The sequence below is a fragment of the Dromaius novaehollandiae genome, chromosome 2, assembly GCF_036370855.1.
Source record: "Dromaius novaehollandiae isolate bDroNov1 chromosome 2, bDroNov1.hap1, whole genome shotgun sequence".
Classification (NCBI taxonomy): Eukaryota; Metazoa; Chordata; class Aves; order Casuariiformes; family Dromaiidae; genus Dromaius; species Dromaius novaehollandiae.
Window position 1 is genome coordinate 80,337,406 of NC_088099.1, and position 14,902 is coordinate 80,352,307.

Here is a 14,902-nt window from a genome sequence, read left to right on the forward strand (position 1 = left end):
CACAATTTTCCTCCTTTTTCTCTTTTTGTAATGACACCAAATGAAAGCAGAAGCTGTTATCTAGCTATCCATTTCATGAGATATCAGATCTTTACCCTCCCAAATACTCCTGATTTTTTTTTTTTTAAAAACACCTTACTAGCTCAAATGAATAATCAGAAGCATTTCTGCCACGGTGTATATACACCTGCATGAACTAGAATGACAGCCTAAGACTGCCTAGATAGAAGATAATATGTCTTGTTCGTTGTAATGGAGACAGTGACCTCCAACACTTTCTGCTTATTTACCAATGGGCTTATTTTTAATGGTAAGGATTACAAATGCGCATGTATTTCATATGGACATCTGCCTTCTATCTACAGGTAACCAAGAACATAGAGACCTAAAATTCCTGATGTCACGTAACATCCCACAACTACAGGCATCATGGCTACACTATAAGCTTTTGGATGTAAAGGGAGAAGTGGGTCAGTGAGGAAGAAGGGAAAGGACAGATATAACATAATAAAGAATGTTAGACTTAATCATAGTGGAGCTAGATGGTACAATGATAACTATTTTTCTTACTGACTATTTAGTGATAGACTGCCATCCTAAATCTCTAGGCCTCTCAAAGACTAACATAACTACCTCTTTTATTTGTCCCCAGAACTTTTCCTTCCCAGCCACGGCGGATGATAAAGCATCATCATGGTTAAAGATGATCAAAGGAGTGGGTATTTACTGCTTGAGTTTTTGTAAGACCTAAATAGAACTCTGTGGTGTCTTTCATCTTTCTTTAAAGTTGCTTAGCAACACAGCACCATCTGTTTTGTTTTTTTTTCTCCTTTTGTCATGGACCCCTTAATGTTATTTCTGCTTCTTATAGGAAGAAAAATAAAGAGCAGCAAGGAAGGCTGCAGTCACTACAATTTTTTCCTAATGGTTTTGTCAAGCTATAGGACAAAAGAAAATAGCTAAAGCAATTTCACAATGAAAGATACAGTGTTTAAGTTTTCTGGCAGTTACTGAGGTGGGTCCCTTTTGCAAGAAGGCCTCTTTAGCAAGCAGGCTGCTCTCAAACAATGCTTTTTCCTTTACAGTGTCTTCCTAAGCAAGCCAATTTTTGCCTGCTGGCTGTTATCCTGGTTAATAAATATTTAGCCACATGAATGAAAAAGGAAAAATCATGGGGAGGAGAACGTTTTGGGAGAAACGGCATATAGGAACAAGATCTCCTGGGGACATGATAAAACATCCACTACTGGAGAATTTACGAGACTTTTAAGTTAACTGGATACCCTGCTACATGCTTTGGGTTTTATAAGAAGATGGAAGGAAACATGGGCAGACATACTGATCTCCCTTGCTTTCATGAAAGCACAGATAAGATGTAAGACTGAAGGCTTTTCCATATACTGTCCTGTCTCATTTCAAATGTGAACATCCAATAAAAATTCTTTTTTTTTTTTTATGGTGTGTACCTTTAGGTTTATAACTTTTCATGTTTGTCTTTTTGAAAGTGTAGTAAAAGAGAATAAATAATACTGAGAAAGTTCAGTGTCTTTTCTATTTGCAAGGAAGAATACAAACAGAGGGGCAGTAGTCCTTTACATTCCCAGTGGATGAGTAAAAGCAAAATCTCAGGGCAGTTGGATGTTGGGCAGCCTATGGACCTATCACAGTGCAGCTGCCTTTCAGACACCCTGAGATCATCCCACTCCACATCACTTAGCCTACTGCTCTTTCTTTTTCCTGTGGCATATCGCTGCATATTTCTCACTGTGGGAAAGAGCAATTTTTACATCCAAGTTTGAAAATTTTGTTTCTGTGATGCTACAGTTAACTTTTATTCATAAAAGTAATGCTGGATGTAAAGTCAATCCAGCGCAGTGCAGAAACACAGAAGGCAAACTAATGCTTCCAGTGAAATTAGAACAAGAATATCTAAGGATCAAACTAGAGTTAAGTCTGTAACAGAGGCACCTAAGTTAGCTGGAGTCAAAAGAGAGCAAGAGCCACTTCCAAAGGGCAGTTCAGCTCTGTCTTTGCTGGTTACACAAGAGGCCTAGAGAGATCAATACATGGGGAGCGATGGACTTCAAGAGCCTCAGAGACAAGGTTTTTTGCCACTGGAGTAGTTTTTTTCCCCATTTAGGAAGTTACTGCAGGGTAAGTTTCATCCATTTCTTTAAATATACTCCTGTTTCCTGGTGGCCAAGTATGACTGCAAGGAAAAAAATGGAAGAAAAAAATAGTAACAGTAATAAAGAAAAAAATCAGCAAGTGATAACTGGCTTCAAGAGTTGCATAAATAACTTATTCTTTCAGGAAGTTTTGTGATATCTCTCTATATTTTATTAACACACTCACCAATATCTGGATGCCTGCGGCTAACTTACTGAGTTTTTCCTCAGCCAAAATGTCATAAACAAACCAAAATAAAACTATTATAATAAAAAGCTGCAACTAATGAAAGCCTCAATTGAAGTATCAGAATTTAAAACCAAAGATAGAAACTATCCTTTTCTCTGACCCACCAGTACACTCTGAGAAGAGGAAATAGAAACTCACTCAAAGATGATCATGTACATATGCTTTAAACTGCTAATTAAGGTATTCAGTAAGTGTCTTTATGTGCAAAAGAATAAAAGAGAAGGCAAGCAAAAGAATAAAAAAGAAAGCAACAAAAAAAACAAGACAAAACAAAAGCTAAGAAAAAGCTGTCTTTTGATGTAGTTATAACTGGAGAGATTTGTAATACTGTGAACCAGGACGGAACTTCTTTGATTTGGTTACTAATATTTTCAGGCAAACAAGTCTTTTAGTTAGTAAGTTAAGCAAGTGTTTTTTCTTAAATTAACAGAATTTACCATTCAAACAATACTTTCCTTCATCATATATTTGTTATCATAATGGAAATATCCCACAAGCCCCAAATTGACTCACTATTCAGATGAAACGATTAAAAAAAAAAAAAAAAAAAAAAAAAAAAAAACACTTTGTATAGCTCATTGCAAATTTCTTTCTTTTTGTATTGACCACATGTGAGTAACTGAAACAAAAAAGCAATGTCAGTGAATGTTCACAAATCTTCTCTTTAGTTACTGGAACTGTCCGGTGTTTGTCAGCTCAACTCTATTCGCCACATCTCTGAATCATAAAAAAAGGAATTGAGGCATAGGGCCAAAACATTATCTGCTAGTGCAAGACAATAGTGCAAGTGCAATTCATTCTTTTCACAGCGTATTGTATCTGGTGGCTTAGTTTCTTTGAAAACAATACCTATTTGCCAATGAGAGAAGGACTGTATTCCAAATTTTAAGCCATATCTTAGCGGCTGAAAAAGTAAAGCATGCATTCCTGCTAAAGCTAGAATACAAGTGAGTATAAGGGTAGAACTCCCCAAAACTTATTTTCCTGGTAGGTACAGTAATATGTGGTGTTTCTCAGATTCCTTTTGCTCTGCAAAGTTTTGCTGATCTCATCAAAGCATCTAGCCAAAAGAGGTAAGACATCTTTTAAAATTATTCTCTTTTTAGAGAGGGACTGTTGTCTAGTAGATTGAAATAGGAGCTGGCTGAGACTCCTATGTCTCCTGTGGCATTAAGTCAAGCTGTCTTCGGTCCTAGATAACCTCCCTGTACTTTGTTTGAAACATCCCTAAGCAGAGGTGGTGGGGCAAGAATGTGCATGCAGCCTCATGGAACATTCTGGTAACATCTGCCCCAGGAAAAGCCCTTTTGCTGGCACAGAACAACATATCCATACTATCAAATTCTCCTACTCTTTGAAGCAGTTGGCCCCATGGAGATGGACTGCTGGAAACAGGCCTTGCCTTATATTAACTCCCAAATTATTTCTGCAGATTATCTGAGAGAGTGGCAGTTAGGCCCAGCCAAAACTGTACAAGGGATCACTCCAAAACTTGTTCAGTATAGACAAATCCTATTCCCAGGCCTGGGTACAATTTCTGACAAGTTTCTGGCACTGTTCAATTTATAATAATATATTCAGCCTTCAAATATAATGAGTGAAAAGTAATCTGTTCGGTGACTCCTACCAACCCACACTTCAGTGGACCATTTACTTTGCTAAGAGTAGGGAGAACTTTACTGTTTCTCTCTTCCGCCCTAGGCTGAGAAAGATTTAATAGTAGCTGCCAAAGACAGGTTCTAGATGGCTTCAGTATTTTTTTTATAAGTTATGGTATCCTGCAGCACATTTAACAGTAAGTTATTGACTATTAATCTGCTCATTTAAAACTAAGCTGCAAGATACTTAACCAGCTGAGAGTCTTGTATACCTGGTGATTGCTACACTGGCTTTTTCATTGCATCAGTCCTTCAGAGAACTCTGTATCTGTCAAATGGCGCCGAGCCCAACTTAGCTGATTGGGAAGCATAAAGTCCTATTGACTTTCAGCAGGACTTAAGAACTGTTGAACGTTTTTCTCCATCACTCATCTTTTCCAGCGAGTGAAATCATAAGGGTTTGATCCTGTCTGATAACAGCTGTAGCACTGTACATATAGGCAGTCAGTAGAGTAGGGAGACAAGCAGAACCTGAGCCTGCATTAACAGGAATGCTTCTTTACAGCTGCCATCTCACTCCTTCCTACTAACCTGAATAATTCCTAAAGGCTAAAGGCTGGACTGGACTGTAACAAAGTAGTTCTGTACAAGGGGGAGCATGTGAAGCTGTGCATATCTCAAGGGGGCTCAGATATGTCTTAAAAAGCATGAAATTCTTCTTTATTGCATTTTGATTTCCAGTACTACAGTCTGTAACATTAGGGTCAGGGTCAGGTCAAAATTTCCTCTCATTCCTTCCCCTAACCCTATCTATACCTTGTTTACTTGCATGGGCAAGTATTAACTATGCATAGTCCCTGTTTTTATATCTATGCCCACAGTGGCAAGAAGGGCCTGAAATATTTACTCCTACTTAGTCACCACATGTCCATCTACAGTCTGCCCTGTGTGAGGAAGGTATAGTCAATAGCATGATGAGATCCGCACCTAGACCAACCTCTCTCGTAAATGTCTGCTTTTCACCCTGTCCTTGTTTGGTTTTATCTTGCACATTTATCAAAGCACAGAGTGAGGCTGCATCAGTCCAGAGAAAACATGCCTGAAACTGAGTTTTACTGAACTTGGTCTCACTGTACAAAGTGAAAGGCCTGTATGATTAAAGCCTAAAACAGACACTTTAGAAACTCACTTAGAAAGCTAGAATAAGAATGACTTTATATAGCTATCCTGAATAAAAGCTCCTGGGAAATGAAACCTAGTCACCTAGCAGAGTGGTTCACAAGAAGGTTGTAAAGTGATCCAGTCACAGTTTCTTTTACTGGCGCTCTCCTCCACACCCCTGCTGAGGGGTCTGCCAAGTTTGTACATGTAAGCCTGGACCAAAGGCTCTTCACCCATGTCTTCACTTCTCAGTGAGGTCTTATGCAGAACTATAGATGTGGGGATCTACCTCAGACTGTCTACAGTGCATGAATTTCAACCTAACGGATCTCCATTTCTATCCACCCATTTAACTTTCTGTGACTTTCATTAGAAAAGGAAAGATTTCTATGTCCTTAGTATGCCTCTCCAAAAAAAGTTTACTCTCTTTCTACACATTTATGTTGAATTTCTGAATAAGCCTTATCCTGCAATCATTTTTTACTCTCCCATGTCTTTAAAAAAAGAAAAAACAAAAAAAATCAGTTACATCTGCCACTTTCAATGCTTTCCCTTCAGATTTATCTGAGATCTGACTTGGGCCCTTATATCTCACTTTAATTACTGGCAAATAGTAGATCTATGGCTGAGGTTTTGTTATTTCTTGCAGGCTATCAGACATCAAAATACTTCATCCAAGCTGTACAGCTTTATTCAAACCAAATTTGCACTAAAAAGAAAAAAGAAACTTGTCTCTTAAGAAAGGTATTAAATATACCCCTGCTTGATTGAAGAACACCCACCACACTTTGTTCTAACCAATCCTGAAAAGTATTTTCAAAGCTAAGGACAACTGAAGAGGAATAATTTCGATATAGAGCACAACCTCAAGTTCTATCTTACAATTTTGTGCTTTTAGTTTAGGGTGTTGGCTCATTCAGACAATACGGGTCTCTATATTAAACTTCTGTATACTGTGTCTTTTTACTGGTTTCCTTCAGAAAGTGTAACAGTGTACTAGTTAGAGATACCTAATAAAAATACCACTTCTGAAAACCTTATGACTTATTTTAACCACAAAGAAATCCAACACAGTATTTGATTTAAGAATCAATAGCAAGGGAGAAACAACAAAACTGGACCCATTTTAGAGATGTAGTTACAGCATGCACTAGCACTGTGCAAATGTGCTGAAGATTTGGGCCACAAATTTGTGATTCTCTGTCAAATGCTGGTTCTTTGCTTCTTCCCTTTCACCTGTCTCTCACACTGCTTGGTGTAGAGAACATGGTCACTCTCCACTTGCCAAAATATTATTTAGGTTCAATTCAAGCAGATAGTATGCTTTTGAAGGAACTACATCCTCCTGAAAGGGAAACCCTGCCTTCTGGACAGATCTATGTCTTGGTTTCCGATGCAGAGAAAGAACAGCGGTTGTCAAAGGGCTCACAAATCTAACAAAATGTGTTGCAATGATAAGATTGGGTAAAATACTTATACTAAAAAAAAATCAGTTTAAACTTGTAACCATACAGATATGTGTATGTGTGTTTGTATATTCACTACATTAAGCCTTCAGGTTCACACTACAATGCCACAAGCTCAGTCTTCAATAATAAGATATGCAGCACTTAATAAACACATAATTAATACAATTAAAGATGTATGAAAGGCTATTTCTATATTATTTATTGATACAGGAAAGTATTGAGTCTTTCAATCATTACTTTTCTCCTTCTCTACCATTCCCAATGACTTTCTATACCTTGAATTCTCCTCTCGTATTCCAATTGCACTTTCTTTTCCTCACATGTTCTCTTATATCCTTCCCCTTTCTTTTTCTACAAAGCATTCTGCAAAGTTCAAAAGCCTTTGAACTCGCATGTCTGTTTTAGGAAGGGTGAGAGGTGACTAGAACCAACATTTTTTTTTCCCCAAATACGTAAGATACAGCAATGATTTATAACCCAAAGTAGTTTCTTGAAAACATGTATTTTACTTGCAATCTTTTTTGTAGAATCATAAAACAAATGTTAGTGAAGGAGAAGCTCACGATTCCAAGAACAACCTTTACTTTACAGCCTACCTGAAATACCAGCTATTTTGGTGTTCTGTCCTGAACCTTCTTTGCTGCAGGCTCTACACTCACAAGCTAGCAAAAATTTAATTCAGCAGCCTCAGCAACCATTGTGATGAAAATGATATTTTGAGTTTAAATGAAGACTAGGCCAGTGTTCTTATAATTTTTCTTTTCCCTCTTATGGGCTTTTTTTTTTAAAAGTTGTATTTTTACAATCAATGTTTCACAAGTGAAAGAAGACATAGCTGTGTTTATGTTCTTGTTGATAAACTGATTGACATCATTTTGGCATCTTGCCCAAATCCAATTACATTGTAAATGTAACTGGCTGTCAGGATTCCAGTGGATATGAACACATTACTGAGCAAAATTAAAATCCCTCTTGGTAGAGGCCAAATCACGTGATTTCTTGAAAAGGCAACAAAAAAGACATTTCCATGTGATACTTATCCTTAATCATTCATGTCTGAGATGAATACTAACCTTAAAGATATTTCTGCAACATAAAATATAACGGGTTTCACTGCTATATGCAATTACCATGATTCTGTTTCCTAATATAGCAAATGATCATTGAAATTTCTGTGTAGACTCTTGGCAAGCTCAGCTGAACTAGGCTAACTTGTTTCCTTGGAAATAAAAATGGCCAGCAAAATCAGTTACTTGAGCTGTAGTTTACTTAAAACAAACAAACAAAAAAAAAACCAAGCAACAAAGCAAATAAAACTACTGCAAGATCCAGCCTTGAAAATAAGTTCTATTATTTTCACATCCTTCTCCCATTTCAGTTGACTCTTACCTGGACAAGGCAAAATGTTGCATTCTTGATACTCCAGAGATGGGCCAAGGCAAGGAAGTCCTCCATACTTGGGCTCAGGATTGCTGCAGACTCGTTTGCGATTCCGTATACCTCTACTGCAGTCACGACTGCACTGAGACCACGGAGACCACGGTGACCAGGCACCATTAATAGTATGAGCAGAGTATCGTCCAGAACGCAAGAAATCTCCTGACAATCCTAATGAAATGATAATTGAGAAAACAATACTGAATTAAAACAGCATCTCCCCCCAAAACAATATTTTCCTCTTCAAATTTACTCTTAGGCTTCTAATAGTAATAAGACAAGGAGCAGCATATCCTTTAATCTCACAATCCAAACCCTAGTTTTGTCTCAAGAATCTCTGCTATAATGGCAATTTTATAACCACTCACACAGAACTACAGTAAAGACTAGGATCCAGCTCCTTCATTCAAGCTCTGCAGCTGCATTGGAATTAATAATGAATGAACCTTAGTCAATTCATGCCACCTGCGGATGATAAAAATTACCTCTCTCTTGCCCAGTAATTGTTATCAGCAGATCTCCAGATACATTGCATAGGCATTACTGCCTCTTGTTTAAAGAGTAAGAAACAGGCACAGAAAATAGCACTGAGCTGCCTGTGGTCATTCATTGAGCCAGTGACAGATGCAGAACCCTGCAGTGCTCTATCCACCTGGTCACCCTGCCTCCACCAGCACTTGCGCTCAGAGGTTGGTAAGTCTCCTAGAAAGGAATGAACTGTGTTTGTCATAACCGTATTCAGACTTTAGACAGCGCACAGCAATAACTCTACAATGTGTAGGGAGACTGTCCTTTTGTGAAGAACACTGCTTTCCCAGTTTAAAATGCATTTTTTTTCCACTGAGCCAAAGTGTTTTAAACTGCATATAAGCTATGAAAATTAAGACACACTTTCTGAGACACATGGATAGTACACTTCCTGGTGAAAATGACCATGTGGGACCTGAAACATTGTTTTTAAGCAAGTTTAGTACTGAGAAAAGGCATCAGATTAAACAGTGATGGAGACTGAAGCCCACTATTTATCACCGGAAAGTGAACACACAGAATCTTGTTCAGATCATATGACCAATATGCCTTGACGTAGCGCCAGATTAAGTTCCTCTAATAATCTGCAGCTAAACTGAGAGTCTTGGTCATTCTTGAGCATGGTCCTGTATGAAAACAGACATCCTCAACTATACATAGCCCAACTCTTGAGCTGTAGCATTATCTCTACACATCTGTGACACTATTGGGGTTTCCTACGTTGCCAAAGCAGTTGACCTTCACCAGGGTTTATCATCACTGGAAATTCTATGACAGATGAATCACTAACTGCTGTTTTTGTTCTAAGCATGTATTTAATCAGTTGTGTTGAGAGAAGGTCCCATGAATGGTACTTAAAACAGCAGAGGACATGACTGCCTGCCTATGCTAGGGCTTCAATATCGTAAATATAAGGACAGATGAACTGTATCACCAACAGTGGAGAAACAGCGAGGACCGGTTTTAGCTTAAACTGTAAAACAAACTTCTGCTTTGGAGACTTGTTTTATATTCTACTCACAAGCACAGGTATTGTGGGAGAGTCAAACAGAGATACACAAACGGAAGATATACTGAACCATGTACTGAAAATAGCTGCAAGTAATACTGCAAAGATACTGCCAAACCGGATTCAAGTCACTACCAGCACAAGTACTCTGGATAAATACAATGGAAGGAGCCCCTCGTTTGTGGTGTCCAGTACCGAAACAACTAAGCCCTATTTCTGCCAATGTTTATGGCATTAGTAATACTGTTTAAGTTCTACCCCTACTAACTACACTCACAATCATCCCAAAGTAGATGAGTCCTTGGATATTTTTATGCAGCACTTTATAAAAACTGGCAGTATTGTAAGGATAGTGCAGTGACACATAAATACTTTGTAATAAGAAACTGATGAGATTAATGAGAAATCAGTGAAAGAGCAATATTAAAATGACTAAAAATGGGTAAAACCATTCAGTGGATATAGTGGATAACTATTTTCCTCCTGCTGAACTAGATTCTATTGCACACAGATGCTATAAACACCATTTCAAGAAACATGACACAGATTTGAATCCAAAATGGGACAGAATACAGAGAAAGAGTCTGGGAATTATGAATACAGGTCTAATTTCCAGCTCTGTAAGAGCCCTTTTTTTGCAAGTTTGTGTAGTTTTGGTCACAAAATGCCCAATTTACATACGCAGTGAGCTGTGAGACCAAAACCCAGTATTTTTTCAATATCAGAATTTCAAATCATTGTATTTTAGCTATTAAATTAACAGCAGTGCAAACACAAACCTATTCTTAATCAGGCTAGCTTGCCAGGCCTTCTCTGGATAAAGCACTGCAGCATGCATCACTTTATACCAGTACTATAATGTTCTGAAGACACTTTGGCAAGACAGGAGTAGATTTTTCAAGGCTAAGGAAAATGTGTAACCTTATTTGTCAAAATTATATTAGATTTCTTGCAAAACGAAGTGTGTGGGGGGGTCAGGGGCAAGAGAGAAATCTTCTATGGGAAACCTCTGAGGTATTTTATTTTAGCTCCAAAACACCCCAAACAAGAACATTCTATCAAACCTTTTCAGTGTGCAGTTTGGTCGGCAGGAAGTGTTCTCTTGTGTTTTGTTCCTTCTAAGGCATTAAAAATCTATTACAGGGAGCAGCCTTTCCACAGTTTTACACCAATTTATACAGTGTTCACAGAGGAATTTTTAGAATTTTCTTTTTCGATGGAAACTGTAAATCATTAAAACTATCAAGATCAATTTGCGTTCTGGATATACAGTAGCATATTTAAGTAAAATAAAATGGAAAAAAAGGTAGAAATGTAAAACGTTTGATCCCAGCCAACTTTTAACAAGATTCTTATGAAAAGTAAACATGATCTATCTCCTCTGTTAAAGAGGAGATTTTACAGACCACTCAAGAATATATTCCTATTGCTCCTGCATGCTCTTAGTTTCTATACCCAAAATCTCTACCTAGAGGCAATCACCTTTGCTGACTGTATTCAGAAGTTACCTACAACTTCTTGTAAAAGGGGAGCGCTGTGAACAGATGGATTCTAGATCTGTTTTCCAGATTACTCTGAAGATCTTTCCTGAGTATTATAACAATTCTTGCAGGGCCCCTGAAGATGTCGGGAGAGCAAATAAGCCCGTGGCTTTCTCCTTCAGGTGCATTAAGGAAAAAATAAGCAAGATGACTACTTTCAGAAGACAGCAAGGCACAGAATGGCTACTTCACCTCTCTGACCACAGAACTCTAAATAGTACCTTTGGCCATGTTCAGTTTCAGGACCTTGTGCTTCTGAAGCATTTTCACTGCATCACAAACAATTCAGACCATGCAGTCTCTTTAAAGTAAAAGTTGATCAATATGCTATACAGATAATATTTAATAAAGGCAATCACCTAACAAGTTTTTAATATTAAAATACTGATATATTCACATGGTACTTTGAAACAACAATATGGGGTATGAATCTTTAAGGTGAACTTGCCTAGCATAATACCAGCATGAGGGCTATTCAATAAACCACGTGCCCATGTACATATATACATACATGCAAAAATATATATTTAGGCATATGCATATATCATAAATACATACTTCTATATGTGTATATGCACACACACACACACACACACACACACACACACACACACACACACACACATATATATTTAGAGCTAGGACTCATGGTCTAATTTCTACATGTATGCTGAGCTCTTGTAACTGTCCATGCAAAGACGCTAAGTCTGTTGCAAACGTTAAGTTCGATCTCCCCTTTCTTTCATCGGCCAGCTGCTGCATAGTAGTTTGTTAAGATATGGAAAATGGACCGAGAATGAGAGTCATTAGAGTTCTTCACTTAAGAAGACCTATTTATTCATTGAGGTGGCAAGGGCCATAAAAAATTGACCTAAGTTACACTGCTGAATGTCTTTGAGAAAAGTTGCTTCAGAAAGTAGGACGCAAATAGAGGTGGCTATCCAGAACCAAGCCATATCTGCAACACAGCTAATATCAGATTAGATAAGGTAAAAATAAAAAAAAAAAGCATTGGAATCCTTCAGATAAAATAGTATGAAACTATAAAAGGGACTGCTACTTTTCCCATGAAATTGCTGTATTCTTGCTGGCCATTTCATACATTTGTTTGAGATTGTAGAGGTCCTACATCCACCTCCGAGAACAGAAAATGGATTGTGCCAGTCAAAGAGAATAACATGAAGCCTTCTGTATTTCTCTGTGTACTGCCCCCAAGGTGAAAATATCTGACCAGCAGAGAATGCAAGAGACAGTGCCCTCAGCTAGGTAGTAGCAAAAGTCTGGTTGCTAAAAGTACCATCTAATCTCTCCTTATTAAAACCTCGTCTAAGGAAACAGTATAATCTGAAAAGAAGTAAGTTAAAGCACCTTGAGTAAACTATCTAAGTATCTAGCTTGGGAAAACCATTCATAATAGCTGTGAATCCAAACTAGACTCAACCTTTATGCTAGGTTCATCATTTGAACATTTTAAACTAAATGTTTCTCAGTCTACAGCCATGTTAAAATCCTGTGAATGACTATAATGTATGATATGTGCTTTTAGTTACTAACAAGCTTAATTTTAGTTGTGTAGAAGTTGTACTCAATTTATTAATTGCTGTGCTCTGAGGCTAGAAAAAGGAATTTAACTACTTAATTCCACTAGAATTTTAAACAGGCAGCTGTGCTTCCCTAAAGCAAAAATTTCAACAAGTGAAAACAAGTACTCCAAAAGTTCAGTAAAACAATTACATGGATTTTATGCTCAGAAGAACCATCAGCTTCTAAGACAGGAGGATACAGAAGATATGAACAGACATTTAAATGAAAGATTTTACTCTCATTTTAAGTGCTTATGCTTCCTTCAGTGTGGACAAAATTACACAGAAATAGCATAGCTTCACTGCCGACTTCCTTTTTTCCAGTGGTTAGCAATAGCAAGTATGTATAATGGACAAAGTTTGTCTAATTAAGCTACGTAATTCTGATCTAAACTGAGATTATATGACAATTTCTAAACTATTTGTAATACTTCTCTGGTCAAATCAGAGCAGTCTTTTAATTCTACTACAAAATAACCTTGTCTGGAAACATTAATGTGAAAGTCACCTGCATTGACTAGCATAGGAGAAAAATCTGCCTTTGAAACAGTAAGACTTGATTGACCTGATTCTTCTTAAAAATTGCAGCATTCTCTGATCAGCTCTATTTTTGACACTTAGTAAAACACCCTTCTTACTTGTCTTAATTTGGCTTAAAAGCTAAACTGCTAATAAAGCTCTTATAATAATTCTCTGGTCTAGTCTCTAGCTAAGGAATACAGCTCCAAATAAGAGAGAGGTAGCAATGATACCTGATTAATTATACTACTTGACTGATTTATGCTTTATGTCCTCCTGTTCAAACATAACAAAATTCAATTAATCAATCAGTCTAGTTTCGTGACTATGAGGAAAAGATGATCTGGAGCCAAAATCTAAGTATCCTAAATCATTTCTAAATGACAGTATGAAACACTGTTTAATGCAGCAGGCAACAGGATAAGCAAACATTGTTTTCTGAAGATATTTTGCAAGTATTTGACAGTATCACTGAAGTATAAACCTTCAAAACCTACACAGTAAAATCTATGTGGTATTATGAAAAGACAAACATTAATGTAACGTACAGATGACATATTTAAAAAGATGACAGTGTGCAGAGGGAAGATTCCCATGTTATCATAAGAACTTTATTTCTTGCATCTAGTTTTTCTGTGTTTAAATATTTAATCCCAAAGTTCCACTAAAGAGTTTTTGTTTGTCAAACTCGAGTTTTTCATCAAATTCAGTTTTAACTGTAACAATTCATTTTGTTCTTATCTCAAACTAACACAACTTAGCTCCAATAAGACAGTACAAGAGATAATATCTCAGCATGTACTCCTTCCAACTGCAGGATATTATAGATTACCAGCACCTGTTTTATTCTCAGCTAAATTCTGAATGTGCTGTAGATTTCCTGTGGGTAACACTAGGCTTTAATCAATCTCTTCACAATAGACTATGTCCACTAGACATAGTCTATTGTCAGTCTAAACTAGAATTTGAGACAAAATTACATCTCACCTTTAAAAATATTATTGTTTTAAGTTAGGTATAGTGAAAGAAGTAACAAATTGGGAATCTAAATTCTGGATTCCAGGTGTGTTTTTCTGTGTCCTTTGAAGAAATCATTTTCTCTGATTTTATTCTCTCTCTCTCTCTCTCTCAAATACAAGGGGGGAAGAGAGTCTTTCAGCCAGAAAAATCAGGCAATTGCAAACCATGTGAAATTTTTACCCCTGGATGAAATGCTCATATTTCCAATATGATTCATAGTGTTTGCATATAAGAAAATCCTAGAGTGTAAATTAGCATGTCTAGCATAGATATTTAATACGCTTCATAAGCACACATTAAAGGCTATGGTGATGTAATTTCTAGACTGTTTTAGTGCTTGACTGTATGGACATTCATGTTAAGTTGTGCAATAGTCTACAAAATCTCTCTCCATTTATTTCAAATGCCTGTCCCTTCCCTATCTGAGCACTACTCAAAAACCCAGATGCAGACAGAAAAAGCATTTTTTTCTTCTTCTTAGTCGAATTAGTCAGAAAATCATGAATACAGTGTGCAAAAGCTACTGCTTGGTTGATTAAGAGCACTGTTTCCAGCAGAAGCCTTACCATATTCAATAGTCCAGTGTTCTTTGGCAAGTTCTACCTCTAGGCTCACAATA

General features: G+C 37.1%; 1 protein-coding gene across 7 annotated transcripts in view; it reads right to left on the minus strand.

Annotated features, from left to right (window-relative positions):
• The window catches only part of SEMA5A (semaphorin 5A), a 315,605-nt gene that overhangs the window by 19,728 nt on the left and 280,975 nt on the right, over positions 1-14,902 (minus strand). For all 7 annotated transcript variants that reach the window (XM_064506843.1, XM_064506838.1, XM_064506844.1 and 4 more), the window contains one exon: positions 8,036-8,254. In XM_064506843.1, coding sequence (XP_064362913.1) covers positions 8,036-8,254 — 219 coding nt within the window. The remainder of the gene's footprint in view (positions 1-8,035; positions 8,255-14,902) is intronic.